General features: G+C 39.7%; 1 protein-coding gene and 1 long non-coding RNA gene across 2 annotated transcripts; one reads left to right on the top strand and one right to left on the bottom strand.

Annotated features, from left to right (window-relative positions):
• Positions 1-1236: 1236 nt before the first annotated feature.
• LOC143443679 (uncharacterized) lies at positions 1237-12794 on the bottom strand. The gene is made up of 3 exons (XR_013112855.1): positions 12324-12794; positions 8223-8279; positions 1237-2355 (listed from the first exon to the last, which is right to left on the bottom strand). It is a non-coding gene; the product is annotated as an uncharacterized LOC143443679 (long non-coding RNA).
• Positions 12795-13031: 237 nt separating this feature from the next.
• On the top strand, positions 13032-16602 carry Rgs2 (regulator of G protein signaling 2). The gene is made up of 5 exons (XM_034513724.2): positions 13032-13192; positions 14143-14244; positions 14360-14421; positions 14957-15123; positions 15414-16602. Exons 1-5 carry the CDS (start codon positions 13083-13085, stop codon positions 15606-15608), a joined length of 636 nt encoding a protein of 211 aa, XP_034369615.1. The 5' UTR covers positions 13032-13082; the 3' UTR covers positions 15609-16602.
• The last annotated feature ends 1089 nt before the right edge of the window (positions 16603-17691 follow it).

The following is a 17691-nucleotide window of genomic DNA, read 5'->3' as shown; positions in this document are numbered from 1 at the left end:
TTAACACTCCATGTCCATTTAGCAAAGTAAAAGTAATAGCCTCTCCTCCAAGCCCTATAACTCAGTCTAGTCACACACTGAGTGCCAGAGAAGCTTCTGTTTGCAGTAACTAGTCATTAACACAGATACCCGACAAGTGGCAAGGTGTAGAGAAGATGCTGTGGGATGCTCAGTCCTAAATGGGATATCTCTATCACACTCTCTCCTCCCAACCCTCATGAATCTTTGTAGAATAGTAGGTAGAATGAGTGTAACAACCAGAGGCATTGATGCTTACAAGAAAACAGTGTCTTCCAGTCAAAACAAGACAGCAGCACTTATGGATTCATAGCAGTTACAACAGCATTCACAAGACTGTCATGATCTCCAGTCAGACTAAATCTCACTCCCAACCTAGAAGGTTGGCAGTTGGAAGCTGCTGGGAAAGGGTTGATTTCCATTATGAGCTTAGTCCTTTGTAAGTCCACCACACTCTAATGGAAGGCCACACATCCAAGACTACATGGGCAGCACAAATTGCACTTAATGGGTGGAAAATGAAAGAGGACACAAAGTTGTCTGGGGAGGAGAGATGAGGAGATCTGGGAGTGATGGGGAGGGGAAAATGAGTTATGTAACATTCTCAAATAACTCAAAAAATAAGTTTAAATCAAACTTAAGCAAACATCCTGCGTGTACCACTACCTCAAATTCTAAAATAATTTAATTTAAACCTTGCTTACTTCCTTCTAGCATGTTCATATTTAAAATACTATCCAAGCCCTTTCAGGACCCACTGAAAAAAACTAGCTACTTACATCTGGGCAGACTCTGTGTGGATCTCACACAGATGTATCAAGTTAGCTCTTTTTTACTTCACTTTGGTCTCAGAACTCTCTTTACTTCAAGATTTCTATAATTGTATAGGGATCAATTATCCATCTTCCCTTTTTTCCATTAATTCTATATCCGTTCCCACTTTTATATCTATTATTATATTATGTTACATTTTCAGTATTTTCAATAGTAGAGGAAACAGGGGCAAAGAGGTAAATATATAGAGTTAAGATGTGATCTTAAGGAAAATCCAGATTCTTATGTTTTACTGTTTCAAGCACAACCCAATTTTTTACTTATCTTACATATATATATATATATATATATATATATATATATATATATATATATTAGCTTTAGTAAATGTATATAACATTTCACAGTAAAGTAAGAAGACTAAGAACTTTGTTTCCATTAATAATATATATTATTATATATGTATATAATATATATTAGCTTCAGTAAATGTATATAACACTTGACAGTGGAGTAAAAAGACTAAGAACTTTGTTTCCATTCATAAAAGAGAGACAGAGAAAATTAGAAAGGGAGGCTGGGAGTAGAAAGAAGCAGCATTCATATTTAAGAAGAATGAAACCAGTAGAATGAAAAAAGTAGAATGAACCAGCAGGCTAAACTCAATACAGAATTGGAAAAGGAGAGGTCAATGGTGACTATTATCTACCTCCCGTATTTCTCTCTGAAACTATAGGTGTTAATATCACTCAGAGAAGTAGTTTGAGAACAAAATAATAAAGAACACGTTCATCTGAATTGCAGAATGAACCAAGCTAGGACAATTAGCCATTAGATTCTGAGATGAGCTGAGAGCTCAGCACAGGGATTACTCAGCATAAACAGTGAGAACAGATGCAGAATGAACACAGAGCAAAGACCCCATCTCAATAATGTCAGTGTTTACAAGACAAAGAAACACATGCTGCAAAAAGAGACTTGGAAAACATTCTTCCAAACAGAAAGCAAATTCAATGTCCCACAAAGACTCTTACTTAGACCTGGGACATTTATGGGGAAAGTTTTCTGATCATCTTGTACTAATGGGTGAGATGTATAACCTCTCATAACCATTATCATTTACCCTCCTCCAACTCATGCATACAACACACACTTCCTCCTTTACATGAACCAGAGTTGTTCTCCTCCTTCAAACCAGACAGCAGTCCACAGTCTGAACAAGTAGTTCATCAGCAGATCACACAATTAGATGAGCATAGCCATGAATCCAAACTGAACACACACACACACACACACACACACACACACACACACACACACACACACACAGGCAGTCTTCCAAATTTTAATGTCCCAAGGATGTTTCTTTATGTTCCATAAGGTGAAAGTAAACATTGACTATTTAGACTGTAAAAGAAAGAAAGACCCTTTAAGTTCCCCTTGATCAGTTGTGGAAAGCAGAAAATGCTTCCTCCAGATGTTTCCCATGTTTTATCACTGACAATCCATGCCAAAAAAGGACCATGGTGTTCTCCAAGGAGTAGAAACCCAGCACCTAGACACCTTAGAAACAGAAAAAAGAAGATAATGATAATCATTATGACTGAAATTCTGGAATTCTGACTCACTGTTGAAATTTCAGAACAAAAATTAAAGACATCATCTCATCTCTGGGTAATCTTTTAGGAAAAATGATCTGGTGCATTGTTGCTTCTACCTTAAAACCAATACTGACTTACTCTTCCTAGAAAACTAACTGCAGAACCAGTCTCTCTCTCTGTCTCTCTGTCTCTCTCTGTCACTCTCTGACTCTTTCTGTTGCTCTCTCTCTCTCTCTCTCTCTCTCTCTCTCTCTCTCTCTCACACACACACACACACACACACACACACACACACACACACACAATTAGATAAAAGATCTCAGTCCTGCCCGACCAAATTAATTTGTACAACATATTCACACATTTTCTCCTCATTAGGAAAGAAACTGAGATTTAAGAGTGTGAAAGGATGTCCTGGAATCCTCCAGGTACTCTGAACAAGGTCTTGCTGTATCAGCATCTTGACCACCTCATCTCTCTATAGTATGTACCATGGAGTTTCTGCTTCCATGGTCAATAGATTGTAGTAATTTCCCAGCCTCTTTTACAGCATGCATTTCTTTGACCCATAAACATTGACATTACTGAGATGTAGGCATCTCCTAGCTGAAGTTCACTAGGTATTCATCTCTGTCATGTCAAACACCCCAACTATTCTTCACAATGCATATTGAAGTCATAAAGATAAATGAAAAGGGCAATTTTGTCACCTGTTAGTCTGTCTCTGTCCCCCTAATATAAGAATATGACTTAATAAAAAGGTAAAGGTAACATGTTGACATCTCATAGCCAGGTAAACTTTGTGAAATGCAAATTATGTAACTGCTTTCCACTGACTGCCTTCTGCTTCTAACACTAATATGGAAAGGCATCTTTTACCTTGGTTATAAGACAAGGATAAATGTCACATTTGGCAGGCATGGACTTGCACAAACATGTATGGGCTGACCTCCATGCACATGAGAAAACCCAGCTAAGACCTGCAGAGTCAGCCAGCCTTGCCAATTCCAGATTGGCCAATCTTCGGCACATCTAAGATGCTTTAGTGAGCCTACCCCAACCAAAACATAATGGTCCCCAATTACATATATTCTCATTGTTCATATATTTAAGTTGCTAATTGAGGTAGGCCATTTGTGATCCAGTGGTCTACAGATCAGCCTTGTTGACAGCAATTGACCCCAATAGCTAAAACATGCAGAAACAATCATTCTGAACAGAAGCACCTAGAAGGACTTTAGTAAACCTTTTATCACATAACAGGAAAGTTTAAGAAAAACAAGCTTTCCTGGTTCATCATGACTGGTCAGTATTCTCTGGACATGTGAAATAAATTTCAAATTCTATTTATTTCATCTTTGTGTTTTTAAATAAGAAATTGGAAGAGTAACTTGAAATCTTGTTTAGGATCCTTCCTAAGCCTTCCCTAGTCCCCCCCCCCCCCCAGTCTTGCTTAAGTTACATCAAGGCTAGTTAGAAGTGAAAAAAAAAAAGCTCTGAAAATAGAAATTATTTTGTGTGTCTATGGGGAAAAATGAGAAGCATGGCAAGAGGATTTAAATGCCTGTCTTACAAAAAAAAAAAGAAAGAAAGAAAGAAAGAAAGAAGAAAGAAAGAAAGAAGAAAGAAAGAAAGATTAGCCAATAATTTACTCCCTTATGTACATTGATGGGGGGGTGGCTACCATAGATACATGGCATTATTAGTTTGGTTCCATGAAATAAAAGCACACTGGTATTCTCTGTTGGATTGTGTAGCCATCACTCTCCTGAAAACCTAAAGTAGTAGTCTAGAAGACTTGATGGGCTCTCCTCATGGCTGGTAGCCTCTGCATACCACAATTTTAGAGATTCTGGGCCAGCTAAATGGCAGACCCATCAGAGGACCTTAAAGTTTGCACAGATATCCATGGACTCCAGTAGAAGATGGTTTTGTTTACAGTCATGGTGAGTATTTTAATATTTTAAAACCCATTTTATGAAAGTAAAGTAAATCTATACACTGGGTGCTGGGGATTTAGCAATTGCCTGGGTTGCGTAGGACTACCCTGAAAGTTCTCCCTGTCCAAAAGAGAAAATCATAAAATATCTAAACTGTTTAACCTGAAAAAGAATTTGAAGGACTTGAGTCAATTTCAGTGTAAGTCAAGCTGATGAACACGCTATTGAAAAGAAAAAACCTGGAGGCCGTTGATAAGGAGTCGGAGATTTCCATCTCTGAGCCAGCTTGAAGCAGTTTTGCAGTGGACTTAATAAGGAGAAATCTAAACATTCAGAACAAGTTGAGCCTGACATTACAAGAAATACTCATCTTTAGAAGATACATCAAAGCAATCCAATATCAAGCATGTACAAGCAAAATGGCTTTCAAAATCCATTGGAAGGAGGAAGAACAACTTCACAAGGATGCTTCACATGAAAATTCCCCATCTTCAAAGGTAGAAAATTTTATTTCCGGTTAAATATAAAACTGTTCTTATTTGATGTTTAAAAAGGAGATAAACTTTTTGATCCAGAAAAAAAATAGTTTAATAAACAAAACTAGAGCATATGGAACAAACTCTAAATGATAATGTTAGATCAAGCTCATAGGAAACTGTCATGGTTTATGTTTGTAATTTGAAAGAATCTATAATCACCTGAGATGTAGGCCTCTAGAAATGCCTATAAGGGATGATGGTAGCTAAGTTAACCAATGTTAGAAGAGTAGTCTCAACTGTGGGTAGAACCATTCCCTTTGTAGGGACCCTGGACTGTATAAAATGAAGAAGGGGAGCTCAACACACTTCTTCATCCATTGTCCTCTGCTTCTTGTAACCAGATGCTTCCAACTCCTCCTTCCATCTTGCCTTCCCACTGTAATGGACTGGACCCTGGAACAGGGAGCCAGAATGAGCCCTTTTTTCCTTAAGAATGTAAGCATTTGCTTAACATGAGAGATAAATCCATCTGTGGTTCATGAAGAAGACAACGTGGTTAATGAAAGCTTGAAAATGAATTTAATGAATGTGTCAGAAAATGGGCCCCTGTAGAAAACAAGTGAATCCAAAGATTCATCTTTTGTTTTATAAACCAACTGATATTGCTCAGTTAAATACAGCCTATCTAGATGAAGATTGGCAAGGTTGCTAATGTGTCTTCATCTGGCTTACTTTAAAGTTTTTCTTAAAACTCTTAAAGAAATGAAACCAAATATACACTATAAAATAGTCACTGAAGGAGACAAAAGGGTTGGTGCACTGGAAGATTCCAGATGAGAAAGCTTCAGTACAGTGTGACAGGGTACAGGGAGAGGACAGGCAGAGATGCCAAGCCCTTGCTAAATTGCATTGAGGAAAAGAAATGATGCCATGTGTGATGATATACACCCAGAATTTGTGGAACTGAGGCAGATGGACTGACAGAAGTTTAAGGCCATCCTACTGTGCACAGAAAGTTTATAGGCTTGCCAGAACACAGTGAGACCCTATCTTAAAGACAAAGATAGACAGGCAAACAGACAGATAGGCAAACAAAAAGACAGAAAGACTGTTGTTCCTGAAAAAAGCAACAAGGCAGGCAAACAGACTGAAAGAAAGACAGGGGAAAGTATAGGAGGGAGAGGCAAAAGGAGAGGAAAAGGAAAGGGAGAAGGAAAGAGAGAAGGAAGTAAGAGAGATTATATTAATTTTACCAAGTACTTACCCACTACACCCTAGAAAAATAGTGGGAAAAATTGTTGAAAAATGTTAATTCTACAAAAAGCTAGACATTTTTAACACATACTTGAGGGATAAGAGATAGCTTAAATATTTTAAAAAGTAACTATTTTCCAGAAGTCTTCAAAATGTAGCACAGATCTAAATGTAAAGTGTAAATCTGTAAGATAATGGAAGAGAAAACCAAGAAGGTTTGGGCTTTGAAAGTCACTTTTACATATAACAGCCAAGACCCAGTAGAGTATGTGGCAGCTGACTAGAAGGGGTTTCAGACTAGTGCAGTCAGCAGACACCCATAAGGCTGCCACTTTAATCAATGTAGGTGCTTCAACAATAGGAGGTGCTGATTCTGGTGCAGATATAGGAACAGCCTTTGGCTGTCTTGGTGTTGTTCAATATGCCAGGAACCCTTTGATGAAGCAGCAGTACCTTTAGTGTGCTATCCTAGGATTTACCTTGTCTGGGTCTCTTTGATTTGATAGTTGCTTTCTTGATCTTGTTTGCCATGTAAGACAAGTCCCTGCTTGAAATGTTGGCACTGGTGGTACTTATGAATATAACTTTCTGGATCTTACCATGGGTCTGAAAATGTAGCGATGCTGTCACCAAAACGTACGTTATTTTAAAGTCATTTTACTAAAGATGAAAACTAACTTTTGGCAAAAATGAGGAAATATCAAGATGGACTTAAATCTGAATTAAATTGTTCTGCTCCACAAAAGACAAAAAAAAAAAAAGAAAAAAAAAAAAAAAAAAAATAGAAAAATGGAAAAGAGAAAGAGAAGTTCCACATGCTTAGAGGGAAAAAAAATAAGCAAATGCATTTATTTTATAAAGGATCATTACTTTAAAATATAAAAAACTTAAAACTCAACAATAAGAAAATAGTCTGATTTAAAATTGGCCCAAACCTTTGACACTTTACCAAAGAAAACAAGCAAATGTCAAATATACTTACAAAAAAAAATTATGTGTTATATGCTTTTAGAGGGCTGTGAATTAAAACCATGATGACATCAGCACACACCTTTAGAATCGTCCAAATGTATGGTACTAAGAGCATAAAGTGCTGCTAGAGATGCAGAGTAACAGGAAGTGTCATTTGAAATTGGAACATGATCGGTAAAGCCACTTTTTGAGACGAAGTGATGTTTTCTTACAATACTAAACATGTTCTTGTAATCTAGCAACCCAACCCTTGGTATTTAATCAAGGAGTTTGAAAACATGCCCATACAAAACTTAAATCTGCTTAGTTCATGTTTGCCAAAACTTAGAAGCAACCTAGACATCATTTAATAGACAAATACACTATGGAAACTTCAAATAAGGGACTATTATTATGTGATATTAAAATAGCTATCAAACCATGAAGGGAAAAAACATCATGAGAGAAACTTAACCAAATCCAAAAGCTCTATATACTCTAGATGCCAAACTCTAATTAAGATGGCATTCTATAAAGGACAGAACTATGAAAATGGTTTTAAAAGAGCCATCGGGTGACAAAGGTATCAGAGAGAAAGAGATAAATTGGAACAGGGAGGTAATTATTGTAGTGAAAGTACTCTGCATAATACTGCAATGGTTGACACTGCTCACCGCACTTGTGGCACACAGAAGGAACACCAACCAGAATAAACCCTAATGTCAACCAACAACTCTGGATGATAATAATGTGTCAGTACAGGCTCATCATATCTGTCATCTGGGTGAGGTATGCTGATCATGGGAGAAGATATGAATGAGTGGGAACAGGAAGCCAGAGAGCTATTTCTCTACCTTGCTTTCTCAACTTTGCTGTGAACCTAACTTTGTTTCTTTCTTTAATATTTATTGTTTTAAAAAGTCTTTTTAAAAACATAATCTCACATCAATAATAATCACTGATGTATCCAATACAGTATTTGGAAAAAGTCAAAAGGACCACCAGGAAACCCAGAGAGGAAACAGATCACCAGTCACCCAAGAAAGGGTGAGAAGTCAAGCTGAAATGGCAGGGCACTGAGGGCCAGAGTCAGCTTAGATGCAGATTCAATTCATCAGTTTTCAGCACTATAGAATGAAAAAACTCCATCAGAAGACTTCAGTCCCTGACACACCTGGTTCTCAGTACACCAAGGTATAACTTACCCTGATGCCCTTGAAACTAGCAGCCACTCGGGATGTTCTTTGATCCATTCTTTCCACCTGAAAAGGTAACACGCCAACCCAGTAATTGCACTTAGCAGTGAGCTTTAGTAAAACAGCAACAGTAAGAATAAAAAGCAAGTGTCCCAATAATGGGCAAGAGATTCATCTGACCTGCTCTATTAAACATACTTTATAAAAAGAGAGACAGAGATATCTTACTTTTACAAGCTGGGAAGTTTGCCGAGCTCTGATGCCATTAGCTCCACATTTAGAGTTGGATATTTAGAACACAACTGTGTTAAATTCTAGTCACCTCTCTGCAAAAGCATCCTCTGTTATCCAGTTATTTCTATTGGGACTCTGGAATTTGTTTTTATGTGTTAGTGTGACCACAGTACTTGAGTGAGTGAGGCAACAAAATCAAGAGTTTGGAGACCAGCCTGTGCCACACAGTAAGAAGAGAGAAGGGAAGGGGAAGGGAGGGAAAGAGAAAGAAAGAGGGGAGGGAAGAGAGGGAGAGGAGAGGGAAGAGAAGGAAGGGAATGAGAGAAAGGAAGGGTGGAAGTCAAAAGGAAGGAAGAGAGGAGGAGAAGGGGAAAGAGGAAAGGAGAAAAACACAAGGAGGCAGAGGAAAAGAAAAATGAGAAAAAAGAAAAGAAAATGAAGAATTTATACAAAATTGTCTATTATTATAAAATAGTCCATGAATCAAAGGCCTTAAAAAATACATAAAACAGATAATTGCTCCCTACTTTAAAGTTTTCAGTGTACTGGGGGGTGGGGAATAGTGCATCAGATCTTTTGTTGCCAATGGCCCTTTCATACATTAAAAAGAATAAATGTGAAGGAAGTCACACCTCCAGTAACCAACAGCTTATAACCCTTCAAAATCCAACATGTCCTTCAAAAACAAACATGTCAGATTTGAAAACAATAGTAAATGCATTCCAACTAACACCCAGTTTCTTTGGCTAGAAATTAAAATTTCAGTCATAAGAAATGTCAAGAAATCAGTCTCTGCTTCTGTACTTTGCAGTCTTCAGGTCACTTATGCAACTTACTGAACAAGGAAGTATTTCTAACCACATTCTCCCATCAGTTTTCCACTCACAACAAAAAACGGTCCCCTGCTTTAGACTCCACAAGTCGTAGTCTCTAACTCACCAATCTTAACAACGACTGAACACACCTATATGCAGTGTTTGGTTTATGTTAGCATTTTTCATTCAAAAAGAAATCCTTAGGTTCCTATTTTTCTCTGTGTTTTGGTAAAGATGGCGATTAAATTCCTAATGCCTTGCCTGCCTGCATTTGGAATACATACTTCAGAGCACAGAGGAAGCAGGGGCACAACTAACTGAAGCCGCCAACACGCACTGGTTGAGTGACTAAGTCCTCTGAAACACAGGTCAAGCATTAAAGCAATACAATCCCAACAAAAACACTAATTTTCTCTCTTAGCTTCTGGGCACAGAAGTTACCATTTAAGTAATTAATAATAACTTTAAAATCTGAGATCATGTAAAAGGGAAAAGGGTGACGAAGAGAGTCTTGTGAAATCATGTGTTCATTCTGAAAAAACTTTTCACAAAGTTAAGTTAGACAAAATAAAACGGGGGCAGGGGGGAGAAAAGACCTATGTCACGTTTCTGACTATATGAACACTACTGACTTGTCTATGTTTCAATTACCTATCCCAGGTTTTCTTGATTTGAATAAAACATTTTACAAAGGTGAGCCACAGGTCTGGAGTTCTTTCAAATTAGCATCTAAACATATTGCCAAGATTTTTGTTTTGATTTGTTTTGTTTTTTTTAAAAAGCACTGAGTTATACACAGAATGATACTTCTGTGGGTTTTTTTTAAAGCATATATATTGACTCTAAATTACTAAAGCATGAGTTAGTATATAAATATTTTTAACAATGAATTAATGGAGAAGATAGGCCTTTGGCAGGTGAGACATTTTATTCTTCATGTTATCTGTGTGATATTGTTTGAAAAAGAAAAAAAAAAGTTCAGTCTGCTCTCTGGGATAATCCAGAGGAATGTGCTCAGACAGCTCCAGCAGAGGGCATGGCAGATTCAAAATGGAAACCTACGCTTTTGTTTATCAGCGGATCTCAGGCTGTGGCTTTGCCGGCCAAGTCTTTTTTCAACCCACTGCATTGCTGCTTCCGCCACCACAAAATGGAAACTATGTGTCATCTTAGTACTTAGCAATCCTATTTACCTAAACGCCAACTGTAACAACAACAAACTCTGAAGGGAAGTCGCCAGACATGAAGCTTTTACTTTAAATATGTAAGCCAGTCTTGAAAAAGACCTTAACGTGGGGATTTATTTTTGATGCAGATAGAATCCAGGGCCCCTTTGGTGCTTAGCAAGCGTTCTGCCACTATATTCCCTCCCAGCCCAATGTGGTAACTTCTCAAGAAAAAAGGTTTCTGTCTATGGTAGGTACTGCTTAAACTCTCAAAATTACCTACCGGTGGTTGTAAACGTATGCAAATTTATCAAGCAAGCACAATTTCCAGGGAGAAAAATAATTTTGTCAGTCTGAAAAGCACAATTTCCAGGGAGAAAAATAATTGTCAGTCTGAAAAGGCTTATGGGGTAAGAATACGTGTATTAAATACAAAAATCATCTAGGGTAGGCTACCTTTCAACCAGTTAATAGGGTACATGTAAATTTACTTTGTTAATGTATTAAAAGGACAATAGACTTGATGATCTTGAAGAGGTTAAATAAGAACTATTTTGTTTATTGTCCTTACTCATTTATTATATAAACAACAATTTATCACAAGCTTGACACACAAAAAACTGCATTATCTTGATAGTTAACAGAATTTACACATTTAGAACCTAATTAATTTTGACTTACTCTCCTTGCGATTGTTTTATCCTGAAAAGCTGGCTTGAGATTGCCCCATTTATATGTGCAAATTAATGCATTTTGTTGACGTTACAAAAGATCTTAGATGCAAGATTTGCATAGTATCTTTTGAGACTGGCCAAAGGGGAAAAAAAAAAGAAGAAGAAGAAGAAGGAGAAAAAAAAAGTCACATTGATGCTATTATAAGTCATGAGAAACTAGGGCTTTGGCGGGGGGGGGGGGGGGGGGGGGGGGAGTGACTGCACTAACAGACACTTAGCAACTGTTGGTTAAGCATTGGCTCTGATTACACCTAACAACCACAAGTCTCAAAGGTTACCTGATCTATATGGAAACATCAATATTGATGACTTTAATACCTAGGGTTATAAGTGAAAAATATTCCTGTTTTGTATTGTTGAAAAAAATCAACTATGTCTGCACATTACACATATTTTAAACAGCAACACTATTTCCATTATACATGCTTAATACATACTCATTAAATAATCAGAAATTAAAACAAATGTTGAAACAGTGCAGTCCTTTGGAGCTTATTACAAATTCCATCTTACAGATTCATAAACATGTGTTCAAGCATTTGTTACTAAAATAAAAATAATAGTCCTTCTATAATAAAGGCTATACCAATTTTCTTCATTAGCACTACAGACTTTGGTCTCTGACTCAAACCTGGAGCTCAGCTACCCGCAGCTTGTAACAATGTGTTGCTTGGTTCCCAGTTGGAGGGATGGATGGGTCTCCATTTTCCTTTCAGTAGGTCTAGTATGAAGCAGAATAACTAGAGCCTAAGCCGTACCTTCTGTTAGTCTGTCTGTTCAGACTTTATGGGAAAACCTCTTAGGTATTCTGCCGCATCATTCTGATAACATAGGAAGCTGAATCAGTTTGTAGTTGGAGTCATGTATTATTAGTTCCTACAAATCAGGGCATATTAAAACCTGCGGGAGCGGAGATGGGGTTCTGAAGATAGCACAAACGAAACTTGTCCAAACAGTTTACACCGGCTCTCACATCTACCTCTAGCCACCACCGCCGCCGCACCCCATCCTTAATTCAAGCAGTTGAAGATCTGGTAAATCCTAAACCTATTGAGGTGCGAATGACTCATGAGGAAAACCTGATTCCTTACACTCTGAAACTACAAATGATCCGGGTGCAGCAGAACTGCGAGATCTTGGGTTTCCCTTTGTATTTCTCACCTGTCACTCAGATCTGTGCTGTGCCCCGCTCAAGAGATGGCCCTCGGGTCTCCCGGTGAACGACCCTGCAACGTCACAGCCTGCTGCAACCATGCATTTAAAGATCAAAACTGCAGGACCAGTTAAAACACCAGGTTTTAATAGCCACTTTCTCCCGCTTCCTTCCTGAGCAGCATGGAATTCCTTCCCTTAAGGAATTCCAAGGAGCCTGAGCGAGCTACAGAGTCACAGTACCTAGCTCAGCAGCCCACGTTTCAGGTTTCTCTAGTTGATTTCCTTCTCTTAAAATAGGTGGAGTGGCTGAGTGCAGAGTGCAGGGATCTCCCCATCCCGGCTGCAGTTTAAAGGTGTCCGGATGAACAACAGATAAATTGAAAGGTGGGACACACACAACGAGCAAAAAAGTACTGTCTTTACTGAAGGAAAAGCCACTAACTCGGGGACCCTTCACCGCTGTGGCAGCAAGAACTGCCTAACCCCGATCGCTCTCTGTCCCCGCCCGCCACCTCCCACCCAGTGTGCGCACGAGGATGCGGCGCCTACGTCAACAGCGCCCTCGCTTCCAGACCCTTCGGCGGCTGCCCTGACTGCCGCAGGCCGGCGCGACTCCGCCCTCGTGCCGTCTGCAGTGAGCCAATCCGCGCCCTCTAGAGGCGTGGCCGGCGCCTCCAGGTCCCGCCCCTGTGCCGCCGCCCGCCTTAAAAGCCCGCGGGCGCGATCCCGGCCGCAAACAGCTGCGGTGGCCGCGGGAGTGTGAGAATGCAAAGTGCCATGTTCCTGGCTGTCCAGCACGACTGCGTACCCATGGACAAGAGCCCAGGCAACGGCCCCAAGGTCGAGGAGAAGCGGGAGAAAATGAAGCGGACACTGTGAGTATGCCCTCTCTCCCTAAGAGCTCTTCCTACACTGCTTGGCTTTGCTGCTAGAAATCGACCGTCCCTCGATATCGGCTTTGAATAATCTGCGCCTCTGCAGAGAAAGTGAGGGAGGGGTTGGGGTGGGGGGAAGAAAAGTTAGCTTGCTAGCTCTGGTGGTATGTGCTTTTTCGATGTGAACTCAGGGAGTTTAGGAGCTATAGGGAATGGTTGGAGAAGGCAGCGATAGATGGGCTGAGACGACGCTGGTTGGCTTTTTGTTCTGCATTTAATGTGGCATCCTGCCGCTGAATAACGTCCACCGGCGCCTGCACCGGCGTTGCATTGTTAGTTCTGAGCTGCTTGCATAGCTCCTGGGTGGAGATGTTTGAGTTGATTCTCAATGTATGAGATCCGTTTTTAAATCATAAAGTAGGTCTCACCCAGTCACGACTATGGAATGAATAATATACTCTGCAGTATCTGCTGCGGAGAAGCACTGTGGGCGGTCACAGAAGGGAGCTAGGGAATCCGTCACACACACACACACACACACACACACACACACACACACACACACCGATGCATTGTCTCTGGCATAGTCCAGACCCTCCTGCCTCCAGTGCAGAAAGGGAAGAAACATCAGCTGGGTCAAGACGGCTGTTCTCAATTGTAAAATGTCAGCAAGTTGTAGTTAACCATGCAGGAAAACCGCTACCTGTTTATTAGGTCAGAAATAACTTGTGAAAATTGAAAATACCTTACCTGTTATGTAGTTCTATTCTGCTTGTAAAGCTCATTATAGTCAGATGAATGGATCAAAAATGTGTCCAGTACACAAGGTGCTGGATTTAAATGCTAAGAAGGTGAGACTCATTGCTTTTGTAGCTACTGCAGCTGATGACAATTTTACCATTCAAGAATTGCCACTTGAAGTATTTTTTTTTCTTTTTTTTTTTTTCCAGCTTAAAGGATTGGAAGACCCGTTTGAGCTACTTCTTGCAGAATTCCTCTACTCCTGGGAAGCCCAAAACTGGCAAGAAAAGCAAACAACAAACTTTTATCAAGTAAGTTTCGAATCCTGTAGTTGCAGAGATGAATATCTAGCCAAGCCAAGCCAAGTGAATGGGAAAGGGGAACTGCCATGTGTGGTGTAGCTCATATGCGGAACTTCTCTTACAGGCCTTCTCCTGAGGAAGCGCTGCTCTGGGCAGAAGCATTTGATGAACTGCTGGCAAGTAAATGTAAGTTAACCTCTTGAATGTGACCTCTTACCAGTATCTCGAAAGCCTAGACATGTTGCCTTCACACCACAAAATGAGCAGTTTGCAAGACGTGCAGTAGACATTACCACCACCAACAGTACAAAGCCTGTTTCTCTTTCCCTTATTTCACTGGGTTTAATCATGAAGAAGCAGGAGGTATTCATCTCAGGCAAGGAAGAAAAATTAGCCTAAAAATTAAAATGCCAGTTACTCATGGTTGTGGTTGAATCAGTTTTTCCATTGCATAGAATATTTTCAAAGGCCCCTAGTTCTTAGTGAACTTACGGCTGGCCAGCCTATAAATACTGGTCTTGCATTGACAGTGAAGTTAAGTATACTTTTTGTTCCAGACTACAAACTTAAGCATTTTGCCTACTGGCATCTCAGTGCTTAAAAAGCCAGACTTCGAGAATGACAGGCTTGAATGGAGTCTAGGAAACTGATGGTTTTGTACTATAAGAACTGTGTGTAATTTGGTCATTCCATTCACAGTCTGCTTCTCCTTTGCTTCCAGATGGGCTTGCTGCATTCAGGGCATTTTTAAAGTCTGAGTTCTGTGAAGAAAATATTGAATTCTGGTTGGCTTGTGAAGACTTCAAAAAAACCAAATCACCCCAAAAACTGTCCTCAAAAGCAAGGAAAATATATACTGACTTCATAGAGAAGGAAGCTCCCAAAGAGGTAAGAAAACAGGTTCCTTAGATCACCTTCGACACTGTAGCGAAACACTAGACTTGAATCCGCCAAATTCAAGTGCAACACTGTAGTGAAACAATGAGACCTGAATACGCTAAATTCAAGGCATATGAGTAGAGTCACGAATGGCTCTTGCCCCAGCTGTCCCAACACTTAAGTTTCTTCAAAATTGACAGTTATGACTGATCACAAATTATACCTTTATGTTTTATGATTAAGCATCGATTTGTAGCATTGAATAGAAAATAAGGGAGTTTTGGGTTTTTTTCTTTCAGATAAACATAGACTTTCAAACGAAAACTCTGATTGCCCAAAATATCCAAGAGGCTACAAGTGGCTGCTTCACCACAGCTCAGAAGAGGGTATACAGCTTGATGGAGAACAACTCTTATCCTCGTTTCTTGGAGTCGGAATTCTACCAGGACTTGTGTAAAAAGCCACAGATCACCACCGAGCCCCATGCTACATGAGACAAGGACCCCCCCCGCCCCCCCCTACACACAGAAGACATTCCATTCTGTCTCCCAAGAGCAAAGGCTGTGACCTGCCAGGAAAAAAACAAAAACAAAAAACTGACCTTGAATTCAGCCTGAGTGTTAGGAAAACATCGCTCAGAACTATTGATTCAATGTTGGGTAGTGAATGAGGAAGCCAGCAACCTAGGAGAGGCTCTGTATGAGAACAGCTTCCCTTGCTGTGTGAAAAACAGAGGGAGGGAACAAGGTTCTGAATGTGCTCTTCCTCATCGGGAAAAGCAGGGTCTGAGATGAACGATACAATGGGATGTTGTTGAAGCATTTAAAAATCAATAGGTCTGGGATTATGTGGCCTTAGCTAGCTGGCTGTACACCTTTCCCTAAACTAGTCCATGTTACCACATAGTGGTTTTAGTTCTAGTTTTAATATTTTAGTACTAAGTAACATTACAATGTTTACTGTGTGCAAGGGTGTTGATGTTCTTAGGACTACAGATCACTAGCACTAGTGTGTCAGTCAGGTATCATTGAAACTGAGAAGTATGTTTGCATTGTTAAGTGTGTGATGGAGTGAATGCTGTACCGTGCTGTAGAGCCAGCATCTGTTACATGTGCCAAAAACTGTCTTGTAGGCAGCTAAACTTTGAAGTGGTTTTTGAATACTTTTAATAAATTTATTTTGCTAAATAATGTCATTGAACATTTGGAAGTCCCGATGTGGTTCTGTTGTTTGGTTTCAGTAACTGCAAATGTGTCAGATATCACAGAAAAGAACTTTCTAGTAAAGAGGTATCGTTGTGGATGAGTTGTTGTTCCTGTCCACTGAGAAATCAACAGCCCTGAGAAGTGAGAAATGGTTGCTTTCAGGAAGACATTCTCTTTAAACTTATAGACATTTATGTAGTCTTAAGAAAATCAGATCACATTCCTAGGACCACTCATTGTGAAAGTCAAATGTGTTATTTAATAAAAGAAAAAGAAAAAAAGAGCATTGACCTGTGTGTTAAGGACCAGCTAAATATTAGTAAAGTTTCATGGCCAAGCAGCCTAAGAGAAGGAAAAGGTTCATGTAAATGTGGGCCTGCCTGGAGTATGCTAAATTCCAGATACCTGGCATGGGCAAGACATATACCTGATCACTTCTTTCTTCTGTGATGGGTCCATACAAAAATCCCAGTTTTCCTGCACCTCCTGCCTTCATTTGGCTAATAATCTGTGCTACTCTGGGTAACACTGAAGAAGAAAGCAAGTGCTTTGCTTGCACTAAATGCAGGAATATGTTGTAGCTGAGAAAAGCATTCTGGCTAATTTGGAGGAATTCCCTTTCTGAAGCAAACTCTGTATCTGGAATGGTTTTAGTAAATGGGAGGAAATAGGGGGGTACCCTCAGCTTGAAATTGGAAGACCTTAGCTCAAGTAATGACATGCCATAGCTTTGTGACCCTAAAAGTACCCATTTTATACCCTGTCCCTCCCTGGATACCTCTCTACCTATCTCCCTGGTATTTCTACACAATAAGGAGCAGTTTAGAAATGGGAAATACTGAAAGATGACTTTTGTCCTATTTGCCGAAGGAAAAGGGCCCACAGTATTTCAAATGCTGGGTTTTTTTTGTGACTACCCTAATTCACACTTTTAACCAGATGTCTGAAACAAGCACAAGTATAGGAGGGGCAACTTGGCTCATTTCTGTATCACCAGCAGCCAGAATGACATATAACAGGCACAGAATAAATAATCTTGGCACAAGTGAGTTTTGAAGTCATTAAAACGGTGATACTGTGGTGGAAATATGACACAAATGTGTCAGGTCTGTATAGCACTTAATTCATCAAGGCTTTGCCTAGCAAATCTACTTTGCCACTAAAGTCCTATTTACCTCACACTTTGTGCAGCTTTTCCTCAGTCCCCAATCTAATGGAAGATGCCACCACGCCTGCAGTTACCCCACCACCGTCTGCTACCCCCTCCACCTAATATATTTTCTTCTTAACTCTAAGGATGCTTTCAACACACAAACCTGATCTTGCCTCCTATCACTTACCAACCCCTGACAGGTCTCCTGAGCAACATCAC

This window comes from Arvicanthis niloticus, chromosome 10 (assembly GCF_011762505.2).
Source record: "Arvicanthis niloticus isolate mArvNil1 chromosome 10, mArvNil1.pat.X, whole genome shotgun sequence".
Classification (NCBI taxonomy): Eukaryota; Metazoa; Chordata; class Mammalia; order Rodentia; family Muridae; genus Arvicanthis; species Arvicanthis niloticus.
This window is presented reverse-complemented; position numbering and strand designations above follow the sequence as displayed.

Bases quoted from the DNA above. Each gene is read 5' to 3' on its own strand.
- Rgs2 (XM_034513724.2), top strand. From the start codon at position 13,083: ATGCAAAGTGCCATGTTCCTGGCTGTCCAGCACGACTGCGTACCCATG. The intron at 13,193-14,142 runs GTGAGTATGCCC...TTTTTTTTCCAG, and splicing joins GAGAAAATGAAGCGGACACT to CTTAAAGGATTGGAAGACCC. The intron at 14,422-14,956 runs GTAAGTTAACCT...CTTTGCTTCCAG, and splicing joins TGAACTGCTGGCAAGTAAAT to ATGGGCTTGCTGCATTCAGG.